Here is a 27,377-nt window from a genome sequence, read left to right as displayed (position 1 = left end):
CGCGGAGGCCCCGTTGACGTATGCAGCTGGCGTCCAATCGCCGTGCGCGTTGCTGGAGGCGGGGGCAGGGTCGAAGCGCTCGGCCAATGGGAGGCGGCGTTGTTGCGGGCCACGGCGGCGCAGCCCCCGGAGCGAGCGAGGCCCGCCGCGCTGCCGCCACTGCCGCAGGAGGCGTGAGGTGCGGACGGGCGGATGGCGGGAGGACGGCGGGCGGCGGGAGGACGGCGGGCGGCGGGAGGGAGGACGGCCCCGCGTGGGTGCGGAGCGTCTCGGGCCGGGGTGCGACCGGGGGCCCCGCCGCGTCCCGGGGTGCGTCCTCGGCTCTGTGCCCCCGGCCCTGTCTCCCCGTCCCCCTACCCTGTCCCCCCGACCCCCGTCCCCTGTCCCCCGGCCCTGGCCCCCGACCCCTGTCCCCCTTCCCCTGTCTCCCCGTCCCCCTGCCCTGTCCCCTCGTCCCCTGACCCCCATCCCCTGTCTCCCCGACCCCCGACCCCCGGTCCCCCGACCCCCGTCCCCGTTCCCCTGTCTCCCCGTCCCCCTGCCCTGGCCCCCCGGCCCTGGCCCCCCTCGTGCCCTGGCCCCAGCCTGGCTCCCCGGCTGCGCCCCGGCCCCCTGGCCTGTACCTGGTGGTCCGTGCCCCCACCCCACCCCGTGCGCTGCAGGGAGCGGGTTCCAGGCTGGGGCAGCTCGCACACGCATCTCCCGGTTTCCTGGGGGTGAGGCGGCCGTCTGCGCAGACAAAAGTTTCCAGAGATGGAGCCAACTTGGGGCGAGGGTGGCGGGTGGGCCTCCTCGTGGAAGGTGGGCAGCCCGTGACCCCGGTCAGGCCCGGCGTCCAGGGTCGTCGTCGGAGGGCCTAGCGAGTCGGCGCTTCCCTGTGCTGCCTCACACGCCTGGGCCGGGACCCTGCTGCAGGTGCAGGGGCTCCCAGGCCACAGGCAGGCCCGGGGGTCCACCTGGGATGCTGGCCCACTCTGGGGGTTCTGGGGGCGTGCTGGCCCGAGAGGAAGTGTGGGGCTGGCCTCCAGGTCCAGCGGCCTAGTGTGGGGCTCACAGGAAGCCGTCCTCATCCGGCCCCAGGCAGCCTGTGCACGCTGCCTTCCCTGGCCAGGCTGCGAGCGAGTGCTGGCACGGGCTGGGCTGTGGGTGCCTGGGACGACCGCTGCTGACCCCAGTTGGCAGCTGGAAAGGGCAGTGGGTACTGTGGCAGCGGGTCCATGAATGGGTGTGTTTTGTCGTTGTCCTGCAAGGCTGGCGCCCGGGGGGCCGTGTTGGTAGCCACGTCTTTGAATGAAGTGTCTGGTCAATTTCCCAGGAAGGTGTGCATGGGGCACCGGAAGTGCCCAGCCTGCAGGGCTCGGTTAAGGGCCGGAAGCTCTCAGAAGTTGGTGCCTTGGCTTCCCGCGAGTCTGTGGGGAGCAGGGCCCTGCGTGTGTGGTGCCTGCTTGCCAGCTCCCCACAGTGGGCTCCGGGGACAGAGGCCCGCCCTTCCTCCGCGCGGTGTGGTTGTGGTGTTGGGCTAATGAGGTAGATGGCACACTTTGCAGACCGCAGTGGTGATGCCTGTGTGTCCCCCCGCTGCACGGGTCCGTGCCATTCCTGGATCGTAAACATGTGTGAAGCTTGAAGCAGCTGACAGTTCGCGAGTGTTTATATCATGTGGCTTCCAAACCTTTACCTTGAAAACGACTGAAGCCTTCCGTGCAGTCCACTCCCGGGGAGCCTGGGCAGCCAGGTTCAGGAGCTCCGGACTGCAGGCTCTGACGGGGTGGGGGCACCAGGCCTGGGCCAGGAGCTGAGGCAGGCACCCCACAGAGGGGCACCTGCTGATGCACCAGGGAAGGCCCTGGATGGACCAGGTGTCCCGCAACCATGGGGGAGACCCAGAGAGAACTTCCGGCTCCAACCTGGCCCAGCTCTGGCTGTTGCAGCCATGGGGAGTGAACCAGTGGTTGAAATTTGTTTTTCTCCTTTCTCGCTGTAACTGTGCCTTTTAAATAAAAATAATTAGATCTTTTTAAATGAGATTAAATGTAAATAGGAGTTGATAATGTATATTTTTTAAAGATTTATTTATTTTTGTTGCAGTCAGACATAGAAGAGACAGGAAGATCTTCTGTCCGATGATTCACTCCCCTAGCAGCAGCAATGGCTGGATCTGAGCCGATCCGAAGCCAGGAGCCTCTTCGGGGTCTCCCACACGGGTGCAGGGTCCCAAGACCTTGGACCGTACCCTGCTGCTTTCCCAGGCCACAAGCAGGGAGCTGGATGGGAAATGGGGCTGTTGGGATTAGAACCGGCGCCCATATGGGGTCCTGATAGATTCAAGGCGAGGACTTTAGCCGCGAGGCCACTGCACCGTCCCTGTCTTGATATATTTTTTATTTTTACTGGAAAGCCAGATTTACAGAGAGAAGGAGAGAGAGGAAGATCTTCCATCCACTGGTTCATTCCCCACACAGCTACCTTGGCTGGGGCCAGGAGTCAGGAGCTTCTTCAAACAGCTCAATGGGAAGTGGAGCGTCCAGGATATGAACGGGCATCCCTATGGCATCCTGGTGTGTGCAAGGCAGTGACCAAGCCACTGGGCTACCGCTCAGGGCCCTCTGTTTCTAGCTGGTTTGAAATCACAGGAACAAATGAAGGGTGTGTTGGTTGGCAGTATTTTCTTGAGTTAGGAAATGTACATAAGTTACCTGGTGTGTTTGTTCATTTTTTTTTTCAAGATTTATTTTTTTTGGAAAGTCAGATATACAGAGAGGAAGATCTTCCGTCCGATGAGTCACTCCCCAGGTGAGCACAACGGCCGGTGCTGTGCCTATCCGAAGCCAGGAGCCAGGAACTTCTTCCAGGTCTCCCACACAGGTGCAGGGTCCCAAGGGTTTGGGCTGTCCTCAACTGCTTTCCCAGGCCACAAGCAGCGAGCTGGATGGGAAGTGGAGCTGCTGGGATTAGAACTGGCGCCTATATGGGATCCCGGCACGTTCAAGGCGAGGACTTTAGCCGCTAGGCTATGCCACTGGGCCCGTGTTTGTTCATTTTTAAAATTTTTATTTAAAGGGCAGACTTTCAGAGAGGAGGAGAGTGACAAAAGATGACCCACCGGTTCACTCCCCAAGTGGCCATAACAGCTGGAGCTGAGCTCATCTGATCGGGAGCCAAGAGTCTCTTCAGGTCTCTCACATGGGAGCAGTGACCTGAGCCCTTGGGTCCTGCACTGCCTTCCCAGGCTGGGAGTAGGGAGCTGGGTCACTGGAGCAGCCGGACGAACCGGCACCGTAGGTGGGAGCTTGCCTTGGTCTGCTGAGTTCTGTGTTTGGGCTTGAGGCCTCTGGCCTGGGCCGACACACTACTCACCTGGACACTTGGGCTGCCTTGACCATCCTCTCCAGCTGCCCCGGGTCTTGGGGGGCCAAGGGGTGTGCGTTAAACACTGAACTGAGGGGAGAAGCCTGAACCCCTGCATTCTCAGGATTGAGTGATTACTCTGGAACCACTGGTGTTAGCAGGGAGTTGGATCCCAAGTGGGCCTGCTGGCCAGCGCGGCCTGACAGGGGTGGCCCGGGGGGTCAGGAACCATGGCCCGGCTGCTTACCTGCCGGCCTACTGCCCTGAGCGCGAGGGCCCGGCTCTGCTGCTCCCCGGCCAGCTTCATCGTGGGCGTCTGGGACAGCCAGTGCAGGCTCAGGTCCGGGGGCCCCGGGGAACATGTGACACACAGGTAGAGCTCCTGGCTGTGGCCTGGCCCAAGCCCACGACTGCAGGCATCCAGGCCACAGGTGGGGAGCTGGATGGGAAGTGGAGCGGCTGGGACAGAAACCTGCCCCTGCGTGGGTGCCCGTGTCGAGGTGGCAGCCCTGTCCGTCACACTGCCATGTGGCCCACGTGGAGCGTTTTAGCAGGGACGGGCTTGATAAACAGAGCAAGCTTAGGATTTGTCACTCCCACCCTCCATGTGTGGGTTTCCACACAGGCAGGGGGTGGGGTGTCTGGCAGCATAGTTCAGTTCATTCAAGTGGGGAAAGCCGAGGTTAGCCCTGCCGCCTCCCTGAGCCCCAGCCTGATGGCGTGTCCTGTGGGAGTGAGCATGAGGCGTGAACAGCCGGGCCGAGGGGCCAAGTTACAGGTGTTTGTGACTGACCCCAGGTCCTGCCACCGTGCAGGTGTGGGCAGTGCACAGGCTGCTGGGGTCCCTGGCCCAGCTCGGGGTCCCTGGCCGTGCAGGTGGATTCCGACGGTCTCTGCAGTGTGTAGAGAAACAGCCCATGCCCTGTCCCATGTAGTTAGTGAATTGGGGTGTGTCTGCTGCTGGGGAGTCGTCACGTCCTGTCTCACCCACGGGGTGTGAGCCTGATGCTGGGGCCCAGCCAGGCCAGCATTGGCACTCTGGCACCATCTATGGGGAGGTGGTTTCGCTGCTAGGCCAGCCTGCAGGTATAGCATGAGAAGAACTGACCTTAAACTTGGGGGGTCATTTCTGTTTGCTTCAACACAACCAAGGAGTGAGAGGATGAGATAGAACAGAGACAGCCTGTGGGCACCGGAGGGGCAGCAGAAGCCGCCACCCAGGCACCCGTGTGGGCTCTGGGGAGACGCGGCTGCCCACCTCCCAGGAGGCCTGGCAAAGACACAGAGGATGGGCACGTGCTCACGCCCATGTACCCCGGCACAGCTCGGCTCAGAGAGCTTTGGCCTGGCCATTGCAGTCCTTTAGGGAGTAAGCCAGTGGCTGGAAGACCTCTCTGCAGTTTTGGCTTTCCAAATAAAAATAAATTTTCAAAAACAATTATTTAGGAGGTAGACTAAGCTCGAATGGCAATGATAATGCCCCAGGGCAGTCCTCCCCCATCCCCCCAACCAGGCACCAGGGCAGCCGTACCCCACCCTCAGGTCCCAGGGCAGCCGTACCCCTCCCCCAGGTCCCAGGGCAGCCATCCCCCTCCCCCAGGTCCCAGGGCAGCCGTACCCCTCCCCCAGGTCCCAGGGCAGCCGTCCCCCACCCCCAGGTCCCAGGGCAGCCGTCCCCCTCCCCCTAGGTCCCAGGGCAGCCGTCCCCCTCCCCCAGGTCCCAGGGCAGCCATCCCCCTCCCCCAGGTCCCAGGGCAGCCGTACCCCTCCCCCTAGGTCCCAGGGCAGCCGTCCCCCTCCCCCAGGTCCCAGGGCAGCCGTACCCCTCCCCCTAGGTCCCAGGGCAGCCATCCCCCTCCCCCAGGTCCCAGGGCAGCCCAGCCATGAAGTCTTTTCCCCACCTTGTTGTTACATTTCTTAGAAGAGCTGCAAAGATGGTGCGTTATGTTTCTGGTTTGCATGAGCACAGCTCCAGGGCTGGGAGCCTAGAACTCTGAGTGCAGGGGTGCAAGCACTCAGCCATCCCCTCTGCTCTCCCAGGGACATTAGCTGGAAGCTGCGTCAGAACGGGAGCAGTCTGGACTTGAACCAGCATTCCCAGAATGCCCAGGTTGCAGGGTTTTGAAATAGTGAAAACCCAGTGCAGTCGGATCCACTGCCTTGGTCACGCAGCTGTGTCCCTGTGCTCGTGGTGGAAGCCAGCTGGTCCCCCTCCGCCCTGAGACTGGCCCTCGCCAGGCACACTCAGTGGACTGGGCTGAGCGGGACACGCCTTGGTGGCGAGGAAGGCTTGCATGCAGTGGGTGCACCAGTCCCAGCTGAGGACTGGGTCCTGTGCTCAGCCCGGGGCCCCTGCCCACGAGTGCTTTATCTGTGTGTGTAATTGTCGGCCTTTCTTGTTTGTAGGGAACACAAGCATTCAGATGGCAGAGAACAGGTAAGCCGGGATGGACTCTTTGGAGTTGAAAGTCCAGTTGGTGAGCAGACTGCGTCGGTCAGCGCTGGAACCTGGGCAAACGCTCCCGCCTTCAGAACCCAGGGCCGGGGCGGGCTGCCTCCTCACTGGGTCTCTGGCTGTGTGTGCTTGTGCTGTGGGAGAACGGGCTGGGGGCTGTCTCTCCAAAGCTTCCAGCTGTTTCTGGACTGTACAGCTTTGCTTCTGAAGCTACTGGGGTTCTGTCCCAACCTGCTGCGCTCCTGGAGAGGCGGCCATGCGGCACCTGCAGTCTGGGAGCAGTTCTGTGCCGTTGGGAGGAACATTTCTGCGTGGGGAGGGGAGAGGGCAGGGGCATAGGGGCACAGCTCCTGGCTGCAGGGGGTGCGGAGGGGAGAGGGCTGGGGCATAGGGGCACAGCTCCTGGCTGCAGGGGGTGCGGAGGGGAGAGGGCAGGGGCACAGCTCCTGGCTGCAGGGGGTGCGGAGGGGAGAGGGCAGGGGCACAGGGGCACAGCTCCTGGCTGTGGTGGAGGCTTTGCCTGTCAGTGCTGCAGTAACTGTGTGAATGTGGTACTTTAGTTTTTCAGATGGGGTTTCCACCGAAACTGCGGATGCTGCTAAAAGCACAGGCAGCCCAGGTTAGTACAGCTGGCCCCAATGGCCCTGGGCCCGGGTTGGGGAGGCTCCTGGAAGCCACGGTTTGTTAAGATGGTGGTGGTTCCAGAAAGCGGTCACCTGGGATTTGGGGGGCACTGGTTTAAGATGTTCCGACTCTTGTATGCACACCTCCCTGCACCTGCTCTGGCTTGCTGCGTCTTTCGGCCACACCCCTCCTTCATGTGGTTGGGAAGCTGGTGGTAACATCGTTCTAGTGGAATTTCCCAAAAGCCAAGCTGGACTTAGCAGTGCCAGGCACCCCCTGCGGGCAGCGCACAGTGCTGCAGGTCCTAGTTGAGGCCCTGGGCGCAGCTGGCTCCCCTGGGTCAGACGGTCAAGGCCACGTTCTGGATTTGGTCCTGGTTCACGGTGGTGAGCTCTGGGGACAGCTTGCAGAGGGCACCCAGGTCTGCAGTTTCCTCGGTGAGATGCAGGGACATAGCAGTGCCAGGCACCTGGCAGAGAGCTGAGACGCTGGCAGGAACTCCAGCCAGTTCCCCAGGAGCCCCAAGGAGGCCCGCAGGTGTCGCACAGTGGGTCAGCCCGCTGCCGATCTTCCCTGCTCAGTAATGACAGTGGTGCTGCCCTAGGGCACCGGGTGACCTCTGCCAGTCAGAACTGAGCAGGTCCCCCGCCACACCGTGTCTGTCCAGCACCGTCCTGCCCCCTTCACACCATGAGCAGGTCCCCCTCGGCCAAGTCGGGTCATTTATTCAGTGGCTGTTTGTGGTCATCATTGCGTGTATGCGTGCACGCCCTTCTGGTCCGTGACCTCAGGCTGACATGTAGCCCTTTGACATGTGTCCCTGTATGTTGAGAGACCCATCTGGCACAGCGCATGTCCCCTGTTGGGTAGTGGGGTCCCCGCATCCGAGTGCCTCACAGAGTTCAGGGTTTTTCAGACGCGCCGGCTGCATGCAGAGGCCAGGCGTGCGCGCAGAGGCCCGGAGTGCGTGCTGTGGCTCCAGCTCCTGGCTGCTCCGACAGTGCATCTGAGATCTGCTCTTGTTCCTCCCCTGCAGAGAAGCTCAGCGACCAGGTGATGCAGAACCCACAGGTCCTGGCCGCTCTCCAGGAACGCCTGGACAGCGCCTCGCACACGCCTTCCAGCTACATCGAGACGTAAGTCCTGGGCCCACGGGGGTGGTGCTCCTGACAGTGGGCATGGCCTGCTGTGGCGAAGCGAACTGTCCTGCTGTGGGGTGGCTTGGGGACTTCCCAACCAGTGGAGGCCGGCGAGGCAGGAGAGCTAGCTCGACGAATGTGTCCCAGAGGCTCCCGGGCTCAGGGGGGTCCTGCTGCACACACCCCCAGCCCCCTTGTCCTGGCCGTCCTGCCCGGGCCAAGCTCACAGCTCCCCCCGCCCACTTCTGTTGTCTCCGAGAAGGGGCCTCGGGCTGTGCCTTGCCCAGCTAGAGTGTCCGGGGATTACTTAGTGCGTAAAGTTCTTGGTTTTTGAAAAGGCAGAATGACCAGTGGAGGAGGGGGACAAGGCCAGAGTGCGGTCTGGAGCTCCGTCTGGTGGTCCGTGTGGGTCAGGCGCCCAAGTGCTCGGGCCTGCCTCCTCTGCCTCGCAGGTGGGTGACCACAGCTCCGTGGCAAGGGGGCAGCCAGCACCAGAGGCAGGTGGTCCTCACTGCGGTGCCTTCACCTGCTGAGCTACCCTGCCCAGCCTGGGGTGACTGGGAGAAGGGGGTCGTGCTGGGTTCTAGGTGTGGGGGTAGGCAGTTGGGGTGGACCCGGCTGCTGTCTGCACGCGGCCTGGGTCTCGGCCCGTTTCTGTCTCCAGCCCAGCTTCCTGCTGATGGGCCTCGGAGGCCTGGGCTCTTGGGAGAGTGCACCCATGGGGGGCATCTTACTCTCCCTTCTGTGCGTGTTGTGTACATTTGTGAAGTGTGTAGGTAGGCAGGGTGGTGGTCCCCGAGGCGAGCAGAGCCACCTGGGGCAGAATTGGACCAACACTGCGTATTGCTTACCCACCTGCGGGGGCGGTGCTTTATCGGGGGCCACCAGAGCTCCTGTTCTCAACTCCAGCTCGGAAAGTTACCACCAGTTTAAAATTGCGTGGTTTAGCAGTAAGACAGCAGCGCAAATGTCTGAACTTGTCCTATGACCCTGAGTCCCTAGGCCAGCTGCTGCCTGGGCAGACCCTGGCACCCCTCGCTGGGAGCCCCAGCCAGTGCCCAGCCCAGGCTTGCAGGTCTGTCTGACTCCTGGTCTTCCTCTCAGCCTCTCAAGTAAATTTATTTTAAAAATTTGTTTCTTTTTTTTGGAAAGTCAGGTTTACAGAGAGGAGAGACAAAGAGAAAGATCTTCCCTCTGCACATTCACTGTCCGAGTGGCCGTTATGATCAGAGCTGAGCCGATCTGAACCCAGGACCTTCCTCCAGGTCTCCCACGCGGGTGCAGGGTCCCAAGGCTTTGGGCTGTCCTCAGTTGTTTCCAGGTCACAAGCAGGGAGCTGGATGGGAAGTGGAACAACCAGGACACGAACCGACACACTTATGGGGTCTCGGTGCATGTGAGGCAAGGACTTTAGCTGCTAGGCTGTTGCACCAGATGCTGAAGTAAATACATTTTAGAAGTCACTAAATGAGCACTTTATATGATACAAGAAGACACGGGACTATCTGTCCCACAAGTTGCCTTGCACCTGCTCCTTTGGGTTCGCTCCCCAAATGTTTGGCACTATTGGGCCTTTGGGCCAAAGACTGCAGCTTCCCAAGGGAGAGTGGCCACTGCTGAGCCTCCACGGGGCTCTGTGCTGAGTTCACGCTCTGCAGGCCGCGGCCTGCGCTTCCTTGGGGCTCAGTGCTGGTGGAGGCCGATGGTGCTCAGGCCGGGGCTGCGTCCCTGCCTGGGGCGGGCCTCACCCGGGCCCTCCTCCCACATCCTGGTGACCTAAGACGCTTTTCAATTTCTATTTGAAAGAGAGTGACGATCTGCCTGCGCTGGTTTGCTGTCCAAATGCCTGTGACTGGGCGAAGCCGGGGTGCCAGAGCGCCATTCTACACAGTGCTGGGGGTCCGGGCCCTGGGCCTTCCGGGCTGCCTTCCCAGGGGCAGCGGGGCAGCTGGCTCTCAGCCGCAGCTCCTGTGGGGGCTGCACGCGCGGGCAGCTGCGTGTCGGCTCGAGAAGCAGAGCTCTCGGCTGCTGTGCGGCTCCGGCGTGCCCGCCGCCTTGTCTGGGCCACTGGCCAGCGCCGCTGCTGCATTGCTCCTTTAGAATCTGGCTTTTGCAGAGCAGTGCGGTCAGGGTTATTATTATCATTTTCATGTATTTGAAAGGCAGAGCTGCAGAGAGAAATTGAGAGAGACTCAGAGCATCCTTCCTCTGCTGTTTTCCCGGATGCATTAGCAAGTGGAGCAGCCTGGACTCCATATGGCATGTTATAACATTACATGTGGGGCTTAACTTGTGGGGCCACAGCACTGGCCTCGGAATGAGTTCTTAAAAGTAGGATTACTGGGCCTGGCATGATAGCCTAGTAGTTAAATCCTCACCTTGCATGTGCTGGGACCCCGAATGGGGGCCAGTTCGTGTTTCGACTGCTCCACTTCCCATCCAGCTCCCTGCTTGTGGCCAGGGCAAGCAGTGGAGGACGGCCCAAAGCCTTGGGACCCTGCACCTGCGTGGGAGACCTGGAAGAAGCTCCTGGTTCCTGTCAGCTCAGCTCTGGCCGTTTGAGCCACTTGGAGTGAACCAGCGGATGGGTGATGTTTCTGTGAATCTGCCTTTGCGATATCAATAGATACGTAAATAAAGTAGGATTTTTCAAGGTTCAAATGAGTTGGGAGTGAGTGTGGGGGCCTGAGGTAGGCTACTCCTTGGGACTTGTGCGTCTCACTGCCGAGTACCTGGGTCGCATTCCGGCTCCTTCGGACCCAGCCTCCTGACACTGTGGGCCCGGGGAGGGGGCAGCAGGTGGTGGCTCAAGCCACTGGAGTGCTGCAGCTCCCATCAGAGGCCTGCCTGGCCTGGCCTGCTGCTGCCGGGGCCGCAGATGGCAGAAGGGGGCCGGCGTTCAGAGGTGAGTCGGCAGCTCCTTGCCCTCTGGTCCCACCGTATCCAGCACTGCGCTGAGGGAAAGGTGACTGGGAGAGACCGTGCTTAGGTGTGGCGTTTCTCTGATCTCACACTCTGTCCCCCTCGGTAATTCTGATTTTCAAATGAAGAAATAAATTTTTTTAAAAGATTTATTTTATTTGTATATCTGCCTTTCCAATAAAGAGAGGAGACACAGAGGAATATCTTCCTTCCGATGATTCACTTCCCAGGCGGCCTCAACGGCTGGAGCTGAGCCAATCCAAAGCCAGGAGCCTCTTCCGGGTCTCCCACACGGGTGCAGGGTCCCAAGGCTTTGGGCCGTCCTGGACTGCTTTCCCAGGCCACAGGCAGGGAGCTGGAAGGGAAGCAGGGCTGCTGGGATTAGAACCGGCGCCCATATGGGATCCCTGGCGTGCAAGGTGAGGACCTTAACCACTGTGCCACCGCACCGGGCCCAAGAAATAAATCTTAAGGTCAAAACGAAAGGCAGAGTTAGGGAGAGACAGATCTTCCATCCACAGACTCATGTCCCACGTGGCTGTGACGGTCAGGGCTGTTCCTGGCTGAGACCAGCGGCTGCTTCCTGGTTGTGGGAGCCAGGCCCCCATGCCCATGGCCGCCGTGTGGCTCCTGGGAGCGCAGGCTGCGTTGCCTTGTGCTGTAACGGCACCTTCTCTGCCCCGGGCCAGGTTACCCAAGGCAGTGAAGAGAAGGATCAACGCGCTGAAGCAGCTGCAGGTGAGGTGTGCTCACATAGAGGCCAAGTTCTACGAAGAAGTTCACGACCTGGAGAGAAAGTACGCGGCCTTGTACCAGCCCCTGTTTGACAAGGTAGGCCCGTGCCGGAGGCTGGGGCCTTGGGAGTGGCAGGCAGGACGTGCGTGGCTGCCCAGCGCGTGGCTGCATCACGACGGTTCTCAGAATGCTTAGTTCCAAGAAATACCATTTAGCAAATGCTTCCGTTTCTGGATAACATAAACTTAACTGTGTGTGTGTGTTTTGTTTTGTTCTTTGTAGAGAAGAGAATTCATCACTGGTGATGTTGAGCCAACAGACGCTGAGTCGGAGTGGCACAGCGACAGTGAGGAGGAGGACAAGCTGGCCGTGAGTCTGTTAGGGAGGCTTGTGGGCACAGACGCTGGCGGGGGTTCACAGGGAAGGGGGCGTGGGGCTGAGTCCTCATGGCGGACATAGGGCCTCACCGGGGGTAGTCCTGTGCAGGGCTGTGGGCAGTCCCAGCACCCGTGGGTTACCCGGCCAGCCTGGGGGGTGGAGAAGGGACTGGAGGTGGCCAGTGTCCTGTAGCTTTGGCTGCGGGGGGAGAATTGAAATGTCTGTAGGGATGACAGCCGTGATCGTACCAATTGTTATTTCATGTGTGTGAAAGCGGAGCCGCTGGGCTGGGCATGGTGCATGTCCTCTGGTGGTGCCCCATGCCCGCAGCAGCCAGAGCTGGGCCAGGCTCACACAGGAGGCCTGCAGCCCCATATCGGCTGGGGCGAGGGCTGCGGCCCTGGAGCTCGGTGCATTCTCAGGAGACTGTGTCAGAGGTGGACTAGCAGACAGGGGTGCTGTGCTGGGTGCCCAGCTTAACTGAGTTGGTAGATCTGTTAGAATGTGGACCTTGAGGCTGTGGGGCCTGGGAGATTGTGGGGCCTGGGAGGCTGTGGGGGTCCTGGGGCTGTGGGGGTCCTGGGGCTGTGGAGGTCTGGGAGGCTGTGGGGGTCCTGGGGCTGTGGGGGCCCTGAGGCTGTGGAGGTCTGGGAGGCTGTGGGGTCCTGGGGCTGTGGGGGTCCTGGGGCTGTGGGGGCCTGGGGCTGTGGGGGCCCTGAGGTTGACTATTCCTCAGCACTCAGGCCAGAGGCCTTAGTTAGCCTGACCCCTACAGGAAGACCTTGCCCGCAGCCCCGAGTGGGCACATGTGGAGTTTAGGCCCACTCGGCCTGTGGGCTGCTGGCTTTGCTCTCCCAGCACCGCAGGGGCAGGTGTCCCTCAGCCGGGGGACACCGCACTGTCTGGTGGCCAGTATATAGGTTGTTCTCAGGAACTGTGTTAACCTGAACTGTCTGCTGGCTTCTGATCTCCCGAATTTTAACCAGGCTCAGGGTCTTAGTTGAAGGGAAGTGATTTCCCCTTACATGTGAGGAGAGGCTGCGAGAGAGCCGAGTGCCGGCTCACTGTCCCTGGAGCCAGGGCTACAGCAGTCTGTGCAGGAGCCCAGGGCTCCATCTGATCTCTTGGGCGTTGGTGCCAGAACCTCCTCCAGTGCTTTGTATGCACATCAGCAAGAGGCTGGGATGCCAGGTGGCACTGGACATGGGCTGCCCCCACTATGCTGCAGCGGCGGGTCTTGGGCATTGGCCTGGTCTCTGTAGGAGTTGAGGCAAGCCCTCTAGCTTGGGGGTCCTGCGCCCCCTTGGTGTGAGATGGCTGTGAATTTAGGGAACTCGGTACTTCCCGTGCTGTCCCCAAGAGCGTTTGCGGTTCCCTGCGTAGGGCCTCTCTCCTGGGCCTTTTGTTCATGCCGGCTCTCTGTTTCAGGGGGACATGAAGAACAAGCTCGCTGTGGAGGAGGAGGCTGCCGCCGAGGAGCCGAACCCCAGAGGCATCCCCGAGTTCTGGTTCACCATCTTCCGAAACGTGGACATGCTAAGCGAGCTCGTGCGGGTGAGCAGCCGTGCAGGTGGGGCGTCAGGGCGACCTGCCTTTCCTGCCCACAGTCCTGTGGCCACGTGCACAAAGACTGGGTAGCCTGCTCCGGGTTACTGCCCTGCGAGTCCCCCGTCAGTGGCCTGGCAACACAGACAAGTGAGTGCAAGGCTCGCTCGGTCTGTGCGTGGGTGGGACGTCCCCGCCTCAGTGGACCCTCAGGACTCGGGGGAGGGCACCCAGGGGCCATAGAAGGCCCGCTGGGCCTCCGTGCTGTCCTCGGGGAGCGTGTGGGCCAGGGCCTGTCCATGTGTTTTTGGAAGTGAGCATACAAGTGGAAGAGTGACGGTTGGGGTTGTAATTATTTATTTATTTAAAGATTTATTTATTTATTGGAAAGTCAGATATACAGAGAGGAGGAGAGACAGAGAGGAAGATCTCTCTGATGGTTCACTCCCCAAGTGAGCGCAATGGCTGGTGCTGAGCCAATCCGAAGCCAGGAGACGGGAGCTTCTTCCGGGTCTCCCACATGGGTGCAGGGTCCCAAGTCCTTGGGCCGTCCTCGACTGCTTTCCCAGGCCACAGGCAGGGAGCTGGATGGGAAGCTGGGCTGCCAGGATTAGAACTGGCGCCCATATGGGATGCTGGTGCATTCAAGGTGAGGACTTTAGCCGCTAGGCCACACCACCGGGTCCTATTTATTTATTTATTTATTTTAAAGGCAACATTATTATTATTTTTATCTTTGCACTCAGTTTCCACATGCCTTTTTTTTTTTTTAGATTTCTTTATTTCCATTGCTAAGTCAGATATACAGAGAGGAAGGTCCTCTGTCCGATGATTCACTCCCCAAGTGACCACAGCGGTTGGTGCTGCACCAATCTAAAGCCAGGAGCCAGGAGCTCTTCAGGGTCTCCCTCATGGGTGCAGGGTCCCAAGGGTTTGGGCTGTCCTCGACTGCTTTCCTGTCGTGCCCACGTTTCTTATCGTCCGGCGATAAGAGGCAGATGCGAGTGAAGTCTTCTGCGGTAATCTTTATTGCGCGCACCAAGATGAGGAGGGAAAAAGACTCAGACCCCGGCAGGCTGTCTGCTCTTATGTGCTGACTGGCCCCGCCTCCGCCGATGATAGGTCGGCGTCATGATTACGCAGGGTCCTGGGCGACTGGATTCGTCAGTCCCAGTGTTCATGCGCCAGCCACGCCTCAGCTCACTGTGCATGCGCTAGGCGCCTGTGCAGTACCACGAAAGCTACATCACCAGGAACCAAGGTGTGGCTTTTCCGGCCAGCGCCATTTTGGGTACGGCATGTGGCCAGTACATACAGATGCGGCTGGCAACACTTTCCCAGGCCACAAACAGGTAGCTGGATAGAAAGTGGGGATGCCGGGATTAGAACCAGTGTCCATATTGGATCCTGGTGCGTTCAAGGCGAGGATTTTGCTGTTAGGCCACTGTGCCGGGCCCTCCCTGTGCTTATTAAAATAACTATGTATTTTCCCATGTGAAAGACAGGATTAGGGCCCAGCACAATAACCTTATGGCTAAAGTCCTTGCTTTGTACACACCAGGATCCCATATGGGCACTGGTTTGTGTCCCGGCTGCCCCACATCCCATCCAGCTCCCTGCCTGTGGCCTGGGAAAGCAGTCGAGGACGGCCCAAAGCCTTGGGACCCTGCACCTGCGTGGGAGACCCGGAAGAGCTCCTGGTTCCTGGCTTCAGATTGGCTCAGCTCCAGCCTTTGCAGCCACTTGGAGGGAACCAGTGGACAAAAGATCTGTCTATATTCACCTTTCCAATAAAAAGTAAAATAAATCTTAGAAAGAAAAAGGAAAAGACGGACAGTTACAGAGAAAGGTCTTCCTGTGCGAGCCACTCCCCAGATGGCTGCAGTGTCCATCTACCAGACTGCAGCCAGGAGCTGTCCAGGTCTCTCGCCCTGGGCTGCTGGCGTTGCTTCCCCAGGCCATTAGCACAGAGCTGGGGCTAGATTGAACGTGAAGCAATGCCCACATGTGTGTGGCTGCTGCAGGCTGGTAGCTTTATATGCTGTGCCACCACGTTGGCCCCAGGAACATTTTTTTTTTTTTTTTTTTTTTACAAATTATGTGCTTGTTTAAGACCAGGTAACAGTCTCACTGCCAAGATGACTGTGATGGCCGGGAGAGCCGGTCCCCCAGCAGCCTGCTCCGAGTCCTGCAGCTGCCCTCTGCTGGACTGGAAGTAGGCAGCCAGGACTCCCAAGCTGGCACTCCGGGGCTGTGTGTCTTAGCCTAGTGGGCCACAGCAGCTGTAGACAAGCTCGGTGTCTCCTCGGTGTTCCTGCTTTGGCTTTGTTGTGTGAGGCCGGAGGAGGCAGTTAGCAAGGGAGCAGGTGTCGGACCCAGTGTGTTGTTTCCTGGGGATCCAGGAGGTCTTTGGTCCAGCTCCCTGATGGCAGGCGCGAGGAAAGGCCTGCGTGGCGAGGATACTCCAGTGGTTTCTCACTGCGTGTTTCTCCCGGGCTGGGCTTTAAGAACTTGTGTGGGAGAGCTGTGGCCTCCCCAGGACCTGCTGGCTGCACCCCAGCCGGCCAGGGAGGCCAGCCCCTCAGCCCAAGGCAGCTCCCTCACTGGGGGTGCTTCTGACAGCCCCCAGCCAGTGTGGCAGTGAGGAGCTAGGTGTTGCTGTGGTGAGACTGATTTCTTGGAAGCCCTTGGTTTGCACCCCGGGTAGCCACCATGGCTGAGCTGGATAGTGCCCCAGCGGGCTGGCCCCAGGCCCTCGGGCTGTCCTCCACTGCTCAACCAGGTCATTAGCAGGAGGCTGGATCGAGGTGGAGTAGCCAGGACTCAAACTGGTGCCTACATGGGATGCTGGCACCACGGGGAGTGTCTTTAGCCCCTAATGACACCGCCCCTATGTGCCATTTTTTAAAAGTTTTTTATACTTTTTTTTTCTTTTAATTAGGAATATGATGAACCAATCTTAAAACACCTGCAAGACATTAAAGTGAAGTTTTCAGACCCTGGACAGCCTATGGTAAGTGCTGGCCAAGTCCCCCGTGCCACTACCTGGCTACCCCAAGCAGGCTGTGGGCCGTGGGGCTGCTGGGATCCCCGGCCGGTGGGCTCAGGGACGCAACAGGCCTTCCGCACAGGACGGCGGGCCACTTGAGCAATTGTGGGGGTGACAGGAGCCTCGTGGAAGCGGCCCTCTGGCAGCTATGGCGGCTGAAGGTGGCTGAGGCAGCACTACTCGTGACTTGGCAGCCTGGCTGTGGCTGTTGGGCTCCATTCTGGTGCCATAGCATCACCATTGACGCCACGCAGCTGGCTGCCCAGTGGTTTCCAGCCCGGGGTCCTGGAGACAGACACTGGGCGGGGAGCAGGCTAGAGCTTCGTGGTAGGGCCGAGATGCGACATGGCCGCCCCGCTGCCTGCGGCCAGAGACGCCCAGCAAGCGGTAGTGTTCTCTCTGTGTGAGTGTGGGCAAGCCTTGGGCCGTCTCCCACTGCCTTGCCAGGCCCACTGGCAGGGAGCTGGCTGGGACGTGAAGCAGCTTGGCCTCCCAGCAGCGCCATGGGGGCTGGCCAGCCTGCCAGGCCCACTGCTAGTCCAGCTTTTGCCTGAATGCAGCTTGCTCCATGTGGGCAGAGGGCTGTGCTTGGCGAGAGGGGTGAGCTGGGAGTGACGCCTGCCTGCTGAGGCTGCAGCTCCTTGTCCTCTGTATTTGCTACTTGTGGACATAGACATGCTGGGCTTTTGGCGATTTTTATCTCCTCGGAGGCCAGAGCGTGGTCTGTGCGCAGGTGTGCTGTGTGGAGCAGGGCTCGGGCCGGGGCGCTGCGGGCTCTGGGCAGCGCTCTCTGGACTTACTCGGCGTCTGCTGTCAGTCTTTCGTGTTAGAGTTCCACTTCGAGCCCAACGACTACTTCACCAACTCTGTGCTGACCAAGACGTACAAGATGAAGTCGGAGCCCGACAAGGCTGACCCCTTCTCCTTCGAGGGCCCTGAGATCGTTGACTGTGACGGGTGAGGGCCTGGGCAGGAGCGGGGGGCGGCTTGGACTCTGTGGGTGAGATGGAGGTTGGCAGCCAGGTGTTGACGCAGCCGCAGGCCCTGGCGGCGGGCTGGAGTTCTGCGGTTGTCCTTCAGCTGCGTGTGCCAGCCTGGATGCTGGGCAGCGGGCACCGGCGTGGACAGCGCTGTTTGCCTGGCTGGCACCCAGGAGATGTGCCGGGTGAGGGCTCCCTCCTGCAGGAACTGTGCGGGCGGATGGCCCGCTTGGTGCCCAGCACGCGACTGGCCCGCTGACACCGCCTGCCCCGCAGGTGCACCATCGACTGGAAGAAGGGCAAAAACGTCACGGTGAAGACCATCAAGAAGAAGCAGAAACACAAGGGCCGCGGCACCGTGAGGACCATCACCAAGCAGGTGCCCAACGAGTCCTTCTTCAACTTCTTCAACCCGCTGAAGGGTGAGTGCGGCCGCTGCAGGCCCGCCGCACAGCCTGTGCCCCGCTCGCCGGCCTGGCAGGAGGGAGGAGGGCACGCGTGCACGGCCCTGGTGCCCGTGTGTCAATCGACAGGGCCCGGAGGTTGGGGCTGGGCTGTGCACAGGCGAGAAATTGCCTTTCCAGTTTAGAAAGGCTTGGAGCAGAACCACCAGTTTAGAGCCTGTTTTATTTAAAATAATTATAATATTTTAATTGGGAAAGCAGATCAGATTCATACAGACTAAAAGTCTTAAAGATTGGGCTTTTAGGACCCTGTGCGGAAGCCTAGCGACTAAAGTCCTCGCCTTGCATGGCCAGGATCCCATATGGCTGCTGCCTGATCCCAGCGGCACTGCTTCCCATCCCCGTCGAGGACGGCCCTGAAGAGGCACCCTGAAGAGGCTCTGGGCTTCTTTCTTCACATCGGCGCAGTTCCAGTTGTTGGGGCCTCTTGGGGAGTAAATCAGTGGGAGGAAGATCTTCCTCTCTGTGTGTCTGGCTTTCTGATAAAAATAGAATAAATCTTGAAAAAATAAAATTGGGCTTTTAAGCTAGTAAAGATTGAGCAGGGGTTTTACATATGCATATATATATAGAGAGACTTTTTTTAAAAAGGTTTATTTGTTTTTATTATTGGAAAGGCTGGTATACAGAGGAAAAGAGACAGAGAGGAAGATCTCTCTGATGGTTCACTCCCCAAGTGAGCGCAATGGCTGGTGCTGAGCCATTCCGAAGCCAGGAGCTCTTCCGGGTCTCCCACGCGGGTGCAGGGTCCCAAGGCTTTGGGCCGTCCTCGACTGCTTTCCCGGGCCACAGGCAGGGAGCTGGGTGGGAAGCTGGGCTGCCGGGATTAGAACTGGCGCCCATATGGGATGCTGGTGCATGCAAGGCGAGGACTTTAATCACTATGCTATCGCGCCAGCCCCGAGGTGGTTTTTTACAGATTTCTTTATTTGAAAGAGTCAGGGAGCAAGATGAGAGCTGTTGTGTGTGCTGGTCCTCTGCTGAGGTGGCCGTGACCACAGGTGTCCAGCACCGTGCAAGACGCCATTTCAGCAGCTGTGCACAGCCAGCAGGGGGCGCTGGCGCGGGCCGTGTGCTCTGGTTGGACTGGAAGACACTGCCAGATCCCAGCGTGGGGGACAAAGACAAAGTGACACCAACAGTCAGGGCAGGGCCAGCTGACGCCCTGAGCCTCCCCCAGGGGACGGGCCCCGGCCTTGGGCTGGTCAGGGGGGTGCTGGTTTGAGGCGGAGCACCCCGAGACGGGCAGCAGCCCCGGGAGCTTTGGGTCTCAGTGCAGTTTTCAGGATGTGGAAGTGAGCGTGTTGGGGCAGCATTTGGTGTGCTAAGACCTTGCTGGGGCTCGTATCGTCAGGATTTGCTTATTTTTGTTAAAAGTCAGATTTACACAGAGAGGAGGAGATCTTCCGTCCGCTGATTCACTGCCCAAGTGGCTGCCATGGCCAGAGCTGAGCTGATCTGAAGCCAGGAGCCTTCCTCTGGGTGCAAGATCCCAAGGCTCTGGGCTGTCCTCAGCTGCTTTCCCAGGCATGGATATGCTGGGAGCTGGACGGGAAGTGAGGCACCGGGATTAGAACTGGCGCCCCTGTGGGCTCCCAGGCATGTAAGGTGGGGACTTTAGCCGCTAGGCTACCATGCCGGGCCCAGCTCGATCTGTGCGGAAGGCGCCCCGACTGAGAAGTGTGTCAGGACGTTTGCACTTTAGTGTAAAGCTGTTTGTGAAAGTCAGTGCTGTGCTGACAGGACAGGCACGTGACAAGTGCAGGGCATCCGGGGTCCAACAGCCGGCCCCCATCCCACTGCCAGGGGACACAGGCCGCACACGTCGCCAGACACCCATGGGTGACTTGGGGGGTGAGTGCTTGCACGTGCAGACAGATCCCGTGCGGGCCTTGGCTCCCTCGGGCAGGCAGCAGCGTGCAGGCTGGGTGGTGGAGGTGCAGGTCTCTCCCACGCAGCGCCCCCGGGCGCCCTGGGCTGACGAAGGACCTTTTCTTCCTGCAGCATCCGGCGACGGAGAGTCCCTGGTGAGTTGTCTTGTTCCATTTCCTGAGGGAGTGCCAGGCGACCCTAAAAACACTGCACGAGCATGTCCAGGGCAGTTGGCGGAAGCGTTTGGCAAATGGGGTGTTTGTGAAATTTGGAAGCTGTAGCTTCGTTTTTCCAGCAGCTTCCAGAGCTTCCAGCAGCCCTGATGTGTGACAAGGGCTCCGGGGCGAGCCTTTGCTTCCTGCATCCCACGAGGCCGAGTGACTCCAGTGCGAAGCCCTGTGCGGGGGCTGGGGCTCTGAGCCCGGAGTGCCCGAGTTGAGGGTCAGAGTTGAGGAGCAGGGGGCCCTTGGGCAGAGGGTCTGTACCATCGCTCCCAGGCCTCTCGACTCTCCCAGGATGAAGACTCTGAGTTCACGCTGGCCTCTGACTTTGAGATCGGACACTTCTTCCGGGAGCGCATCGTGCCGCGAGCGGTACTCTACTTCACCGGGGAGGCCATAGAGGACGATGAGAACGTAGGTGCCTGGGGCTGGTCGGCGAGGGGTGGCCGCCCGAGCCCGTTGGGCTAGGCCCGCTCGGCAGCCGGGTTGCCACTGGGCTGTCGCTGAGCTGAGCGGCTGGCGGCACTGAGGCTCACCTCACCCTTGGTGCTGCAGGTGCCAGTGCGGAGTAGCCAACCCTGGGGCGTCTCCCAGCCCGCACCCACCCCTCCACAGCAGGGGTTGGGGTCTGTGGGTGGTGGGCTAGCCTTTCAGCAGGGGCTGGGGTCTGTGGGTCGTTGCTCATTCTGGCCAACGGGCTTGATACTCCACGCCGTGTGTGTGGTAGTGCATGCATGTTGGCACTGTGGGAGCTGGCAGTGAGTGCCTGCTGTGCTGTGTGTTTGGGCCTCAGTGCACATCCCAGTTCTGCCCATGCTGCCTGCATGTAGGAGTTCAAATCAGGCAGGCAGAGTGCCCCGGGCTAGGGAGGCTGGTGTCCGGAAGTCCACTGCCATGTGGCTGCAGCAGCCTGGCCGCTGGCCGTCACTGTCATGCTGCTGGGATCCGAGTCCCTAAGCAGCAGGAAGCTGGGTGCAGGTGGATCACCAGGGGTCCTGTAGCTTTGCACCCCTCCCCCCCCCGTGGCTTTTAAGTGTCACTCCCCAGCACGTGCTGAGAGGCAAGCCCCCTGAGCAAGCTGCTCCTGGGCAGGGTGCAGGTGGGGTGCAGGGGGCGGCTTTCACGGTTCTCGCCCTCTGACAGGGCCCGCCAGGAAGAGGTCTTTCTTTGCTGACTCACTCTTGAGACAGCTCGTCCCACTGTGCCCCGTGCCGTCCACCCTGACCTCCTGTGACCCCATAGGTACTGACCCTCTGTCTCTCTCTTCCAGTTTGAAGAAGATGAGGAAGCAGAAGAGGAGGTAGGTGGCCCCGTGCCTGGTGCTGCCCTGTGGTGGCCTTGTCTGCTCAGATGGCCCCTGCCTCCCTGGGGCTTTCTCGTGAGTGCCCGGTGCAGCTGCAGCCTCCGGCCTGCCATTGGCCTGTGGACGTCTGTTCTAGAAACGTCTGCTTGCTTCCTACTTGGGTTGCCCTGGGTTCTTGGTGACCTGGGTTCTCCCCTGAGCGGCTCCTGTAAGCTCGGAGTGGCTCGTGGCTTGCGGGCTGATTGTGCCTCGTCCCCGTGCAGGAGCTGGAAGGCGACGAGGAGGGAGCAGAGGATGACGATGCCGACGTCGCCCCGAAGGTTGGTCCTGTCGAGGTCACTTGAGCAGTGTGTGTTTCTCTTGGCATCCCCCGAACCTGAGTGTCTGCCATCCCCCGCCCGGGCTCTCTGAGGACCAACTGAACCCCTTCCGTGGGCCGCCCAGCCCTCGCCGGCTCCCCTGGCCTCCAGGATCCGGGCAGCTGCTCTCCCCGCTGTCTTGGCTGCAGAGATGGGCTGAGTGAGCCCAGTACTGGGCGCCCAGGGAAGATGTGTGGGCTCCAGAGACGCCCGACATGGGGCTTCCTGATAGGAAGTGGGGGCCCAGCGAGCAGTTCCTTTCTCGCTGGATTCACTGGCCACCCCAGCCTGTCACAGTCTCCACGTGCCTCAGCATTGCACCTGCGTGGGGTATGCCCAGGCTGTTGGTGTCCACCGCCCAGCCATCTCTCAGATGCACGTGCTGGCGGTTCTTTGGGAGATGGGCCTCGGGCTCCTGTCCTGAAGCTGTCCATTGTGGGTGGCTCTGTGCTGGACACCCACCTGGGGTCTTCCACCCGGTGACAAGCATGCGGAGCTGCGAGGGGGCCGGGAGTGGGGGGCAGCTCCCCCAGGCCGCGCTGGAGGGCCAGGCCCCTCTCCGTATCCCGTTGTTAGGGACTCTGCTCCCACTTCCTCTTGTGACCGGTGGGACCTTCTGTCCTCCCGTCCTGGTCTCCCAGAATGCCCGGGCAGGAGTTGCCCTGGCATGGGCTGGTCCTGTCAGCTGGGCTGGGAGCCAGGCTGCTGCGGGCCTGCTGGTGGGCAATAGTGCTGCCCAGCTCGCTGCCCGGACACGTGGTGGCCGTTCCACTTCTGCGATGTCATGCACCTCGTTTCCTTCCATGCTGACAGTTGCTTTCAATTTTTCTCCCCGTTTAGGTGTAATTTTTGTCTGTTAATCATTCATGCATTTCTAGGTAAGGTGGCATTCCCTTCATGCGTAACTGCACACTGATGTCTGTGTGTGACATGGCATGTCCAAGGACACAGGGCCTTCGTGGGGTTGACGCACGGCCTGTCCACACCGCTGTATGCAGCGTGGGCCTGTCCCAGCATGTGTGGGAGCTACGCCTGGCTCCTGGCTGTGTCCACTGTGCCACCACAGGAGGGAAAACCTCTGACGCCTCCCCCAGACCAGGGGCCGCAGACAGCAGCTGGCATGAGAACAGAGCGGGGTGCCCTCCAGTCACGGGCAGCTGTGTCCTCAGGGCCCTGAAGGCTTGCCGACTCCCCTGGGTCCTCCTCGGGCTGAGCGACGGCAGAGCTGGGCTCACGCAGCCGCTCACACACATTGCTGAGTGCGTTTCCAGAGCTGGTCCCGGTGAGGGGCCATGTGGTTAGAAAAGAAATGATGTGCTTATTCATTCATGCCTGCATGCGTGTCTGGAGGGCAGTTAGAAGGGCGCGTCTCCTACTGGCTCACTTGCCAAAGGGCCGTGACAGCCAAGGCTTCCCACGCAGGTGCAGGGGTCCACGGCCTTTGGCCATCTGCTGCCGACTTCCCAGGCCAGGGGCCAGGAGCTTGGTCAGAACTGGTGCAGCTGGGACCCAAACCAGTGCCCGGTGACCTAGTTGCTGTGCCCTCTAACGGGGCAGCCTGGCCCCCATGGTGGCTCTGGACCTTGCCCCGACAGCGTCCTGGTGCCTGTGCTCATGGCCACCTGGGTCCACTGGGCACTGTGTTTAGCCTGAGTGGATTTTCCCTTTGGATTCCCAGAGCTCTGGCCCCAGGCCAAGAAGCCCCCCAGCCTGGTGGGGTGCATGTCCCACGGCCCTGCTTGGGTGCCCTGCTGGTGCTGACCAGATGATGGCAGTACCATGGGGTACACCGTGTGGGGAGCACCTGGCTTCCTGTGCTCCCTGACCTGCCTCACCCCGTACTCGCCCAACCCCTGGCTCCTGTGCCGGGCACTGCCAGATCCTTTATGGGCAGCCTTGGCTGGCCTCTTCCCAGCACTGTACGCTAGCCCTAGGCGGCAGGAGCCCAGACCAGAGCCCACAGTTGTGATGGAGTGTGTGTGTGTGTGTGTGTGTGTATGTGTTTATGCGCGCGCGCAGAGGGCTCTCTGCACCAGCCCTGCACCTTCGGTGGCAGCCAGGTGGACCACCCCCACTGCCATGTGGTGTGCCCCGTCATCCCTGCACAGCCCCTGCACGCTTCAGCCCCTGGGTACAGACATACTGCCAAGACCTGGGCTGGCTGTGAGTCTGCAGCGCCAGGCCCCGTCCCCCGTCCCCCTGTTCCCCCGTTCCCCGTGTGCCTCCATGCCCTTCAGGGCCTGTGGTGTGCAGCATGCCACGTGCTGTGGTCAGTGCTGGTGGGCACGGTGTGAGATTCCGACTGCACTCCAGGCACCCCCTCTCTCTTTCACAGAAGGAGCCCAGCCAGCCGGCAGAGTGCAAGCAGCAGTGAGGACCACAGCTCCGGTGCCCATGGGTGCGGGCGGGCCTCGCCCCGCCCCCGCAAGGCGAACGCATTCTCAAGTGCATGGTTTCCACTCCTCTTTATTATTTCGCTTCCCGTGTACAGTGGCACCTGAAATGCATTTCAGAAGTAGGAGGTTTAGTTGCAGCCCTGGGCTGGGGAGGGAGAGGCCTGGACGCCCTCGGGGGCCGCAGTCCTTGCGCTCTGCACTGAAGCCTGGCGCTGGCCTCGTATTTATTCTGCGTCCCTGCTGGGGCCCTTGCCTTCTCCAGGACTGGTGGGCCTGGGTGGCTGGGCGCTCGGGTCTCCAGGAGAATGCCCTGCTCTGGACGGCTGTGGCTGCGGGGCGCAGGTCTGTGTGGGTGCTCTGTGCTCTGTGGGGAGCTCAGCCTTACCTGAACCACGTTTGTAACTGCCCATGGTGTGTGCGGTTTGTACAGAACAGTTAGAATAGTCTATTAAAGTTGTGGAGCCTGAAGCTGGTGCTGCTCTGTTCACTTCCTTGGGGGGCGCTGCTGAGCCTCGCACCCTGCTGGCCAGCTGCCTGCCCTGGCTGATCAGGGCGCTCCACGCCCGCAGGCACTGGACTGGCTTCATCCGGTTTCATCCGCTTCCTGGCCGTGGGAACCTCGGCCTTGGCCCTGGGGGCAGGGTGCAGAGAGCCGCCCTGGTGGCCTCCGGAAACAAGGCTCCTCAGATAGGAGTTCCTGTGTGGCCTTGTGCCAGCTCCCCTGCAGACCCCAGGTCCCACAGGCCAAGGGCACTGCATGGTGGCCCGAACACCCTGTGCTCAGGGCCCCAGGGCTGTGGAGAGGGGTGCTCCATGCCCACCCCTGGCTGCCCCAAGCCTGTCCGGGGTGCAGCTGGGCCTACAGTCACAGGGTCACAGGCATTTATACTCCGGGGTGCCCAGCTGGCTTCCTCTCTGGCCCTCTCCCCATCACGGGAGCAGCCCTGAGACCTCAACCCGGAACCCGGGCCAGGTGTCCTTGGCCCCACCTCTCCCTGTGGGCCCTGAATAGCTCCTGGGTGGAGTGGGGTTCCGTGGCCCTGAGAGGGATGCAGGGACCCTCGGGAGTCTGTCTGCATGGAGCCTGGACCACTGCACTGGTGGCCACCTGGGACCCCTTGAGCATGAGCCCACACTGGGCATGGGAGAGACCCTTAGAGCTGTGCCCTGACCCACCCCTGGCTTGGGGCTGGCTCCAAAGTGGCCCTCTCCCCAACCCTGTTCAAGGAAGAGCCAAGCATTGCCTCACTGGAAGACCCCTAAGTCAGCTAGGCCTAAGGACCTGGACCCGCCCCACTCAGGGCCCTGGGGGTGGGCTGTGCCCATCTGTGCCTCTAGGGTCAGTGCAGGCCTGGGGGCCAAGTCCCTGCAGTGCACAGCTGGGCGCCTGCCAGCCACCTGCGCGTGTGGACTTCGGCCTCTGGCCTCTCCCTGGGAGCAGGTGAGTTCGGGCTGCTTCCGCTGGTGGCCCCACCACCTCCCACCCACACATCCGGGAGCAGAGCTGCTGGGCGCAGGCCAGAGGTGACAGGAGGGTGAGGCCAAGGCACTGTGGAGTTCCAGTAGTGCCCTGCCTGCCAGGCTGTCACCTCTGCCAGCCACCAGCCAGCCCAGCCCCCACTGACTCACCACTCCCAAGGGTGGTGGCCGGATGTTCCTTCCCATGGCAACGCAACAGGCCCACCCACCCTGCCTGCCCTGCCAAAGAAGCCAACACTGCAGTGGGATGCAGGCACCTCCCCCCACCCCGGAGCCCAGGCACGGGCCCCCCTGCAGCCATTTCTGGTTTGGTAGGGTAGGGACAGTGACCCTTGGCCTCAGGCCATGCCAGGGTTGCCTGCTGGCAGGCCCTGGGCATGGCTAGGGAGCAGGGCTGCCGAACAACGTCCTGGAGCCGACAGAAGGGTCCGTGCAAGTGTGACCTGGTGGGGGGCTGGAGGCAGGAGGGGGTCCTGTCGTGAGCAGGCTGGAGATGGGCTGTGTGTAGGGCAGCCAGTTGGGACATGGGGGATGTGTGCCCTGGGTCACAGGGGTGCTGGCCCAGGACCGGGACAACCCTTCCTGCCCTCAGGAAGATGGCTGCTGTGGGCAGCTCCCAGATGAGCTGGCCCTGGGGGAGGGAGGGCCCTGCCCAGGCAGCCCCTGCCTCTGTCTGTCTGCACTTCTGTTTTGCTGTTCTTTTGTGAGACAGTATTGGCAGGGTGACCTCACCCTGGGTTCGGCGACATCAGCTTGGACAGAACCCTCAGTATGTGCACTGAGACCCTGGGTCGGTTCGAGGTGGTGGTTCCTCATCCCTGGGGGCTGCCACGTGTGGAAAGGGTTCCCTTTTTGCCCCAGGAACAACAAGAAGAAACAGCAAATTTGGAAGCAATGAATTCACCCAATTTTCCTTAATCCTCAATCCTAATCCTTCCCACCCAAATCAACCATGTAATCATTTAAAAATAAAATTTATTTTTTTGGAACCTGGTGGCGTGGCCTAGTGGCTAAGGTCCTCGTCTTGATCGCACCAGGATCCCACATGGGTGCTGGTTCTAATCCTGGCAGCTCCACTTCCCATCCAGCTCCCTGCTCGTGGCCTGGAAAGGCAGTCGAGGACGGCCCAAAGCCTTGGGACCCTGCACCTGTGTGGGAGAGCTGGAAGAGGTTCCTGGCTCCTGGCTTCGGATCGGCACAGCACCGGCCGATGCGCTCACTTGGGAAGTGAACAATCGGATGGAAGATCTTTCTGTCTCCTCCTCCTCTGTATATCTGACTTCCCAATAAAAATAAGTCTTTAAAAACATAAAATTTATTTTTTTTAAAAAAAGATTGTATTTAAAAGAATTGCAGAGCACGTGTCATCTGGTTCACCAGGTGGCTCGGGAGCCAGGAGCGTGGGTGCAGGGGCTCGGCACTGGGGTCCCCTCCCCTGCCTTCCCAGCACTGTCGGCAGACAGCGGGGTGGGAAGTGGAGCTGCAGGGCCTGCCTGTACAGGTAGCGGCTAGGTGACCCCGCTTCACCTGGCTGCCAGTCCCCTTTTTGTGTGGGAGTGTCCTTCAGGAAGCCACACCTTCTGCCTCAAGCCAGGGTCTCCCCTCCCAGGGCCACAGGCTCCACCAAGCTGGCCTACACAGAAGTGTGATTGGCCTGCCTCTGGGGAGGGGTTCCTGGAAGCCTCTCCCCACTGCCGCTGCAGGGACCCAGCAGCCGCAGCCCATGTGGCCAGTCCTGCGGCCAGCTTGGCAGGTGTGTGGGCAGCTGGAAGTCCATCCCAGGGCAGTGGGCTGCAGGGTGGGCACAGGGTGTCGTGCAGGAGCAGGCCTGGCCCCGTTTTCAGTGTATGTGCGAGAGCAGAGTGGTGCAGAGGAAGTCCGTGGGATCACGCCCCGCTCAGGGCAGGGCTGGGCCTCATCCCCACCCCGATGGGCTCCCAGCTTGTTTCTTAAAAGAATAGTGACTGACTTGAAGCAACAGATGGAGCTGGCACCATGGTTCAACAGGTTATTCCACCTCCAAATGGTGGGATCCTGTATGGGCGCCGGTTCTAATCCCGGCAGCCCCACTTCCCATCCAGCTCCCTGCCTGTGGCCTGGGAAGGCAG

The 27,377-nt window shown here is 60.6% G+C and overlaps 1 protein-coding gene and 1 non-coding gene across 4 annotated transcripts; both read left to right on the top strand.

Moving 5' to 3' along the window:
* The first annotated feature begins 113 nt into the window (after positions 1-113).
* On the top strand, positions 114-24,258 carry NAP1L4 (nucleosome assembly protein 1 like 4). 3 transcript variants are annotated; one of them, XM_040970883.1, is made up of 16 exons: positions 114-178; positions 5,755-5,785; positions 6,364-6,422; positions 7,464-7,563; positions 11,178-11,319; positions 11,506-11,592; positions 13,030-13,155; positions 16,088-16,159; positions 17,013-17,152; positions 17,452-17,597; positions 19,644-19,666; positions 20,027-20,146; positions 21,003-21,032; positions 21,299-21,355; positions 22,235-22,272; positions 23,730-24,258. In XM_040970883.1, the coding sequence occupies exons 2-15, from the start codon at positions 5,772-5,774 to the stop codon at positions 22,238-22,240; spliced, it is 1,122 nt and encodes a 373-aa protein (XP_040826817.1). In that variant the 5' UTR covers positions 114-178; positions 5,755-5,771; the 3' UTR covers positions 22,241-22,272; positions 23,730-24,258. The 3 variants fall into 3 exon arrangements, with proteins under 3 accessions (XP_040826817.1, XP_040826814.1, XP_040826816.1); XM_040970880.1 differs by lacking the exon at positions 22,235-22,272; XM_040970882.1 differs by lacking the exons at positions 114-178; positions 22,235-22,272 and adding an exon at positions 1,631-1,648.
* Positions 16,367-16,492, top strand: LOC121150334. The gene has a single exon (XR_005882953.1). It is a non-coding gene; the product is annotated as a small nucleolar RNA SNORA54 (small nucleolar RNA).
* Positions 24,259-27,377: the final 3,119 nt, after the last annotated feature.

This window comes from Ochotona curzoniae, unplaced genomic scaffold (assembly GCF_017591425.1).
Source record: "Ochotona curzoniae isolate NIBS_2020 unplaced genomic scaffold, NIBS_Ocur_1.0 scaffold_4937, whole genome shotgun sequence".
NCBI lineage: Eukaryota > Metazoa > Chordata > Mammalia > Lagomorpha > Ochotonidae > Ochotona > Ochotona curzoniae.
Note: the sequence above shows the minus strand (reverse complement) of the source record. Positions and strands in the feature narration are given on the sequence as shown.

Excerpts from the sequence above, each read along its gene's own strand:
- NAP1L4 (XM_040970880.1), top strand. Across the intron at positions 17,598-19,643 it reads CTTCTTCAACCCGCTGAAGG|CATCCGGCGACGGAGAGTCC; the intron begins GTGAGTGCGGCC and ends TTCTTCCTGCAG. Across the intron at positions 20,147-21,002 it reads CCATAGAGGACGATGAGAAC|TTTGAAGAAGATGAGGAAGC; the intron begins GTAGGTGCCTGG and ends TCTCTCTTCCAG.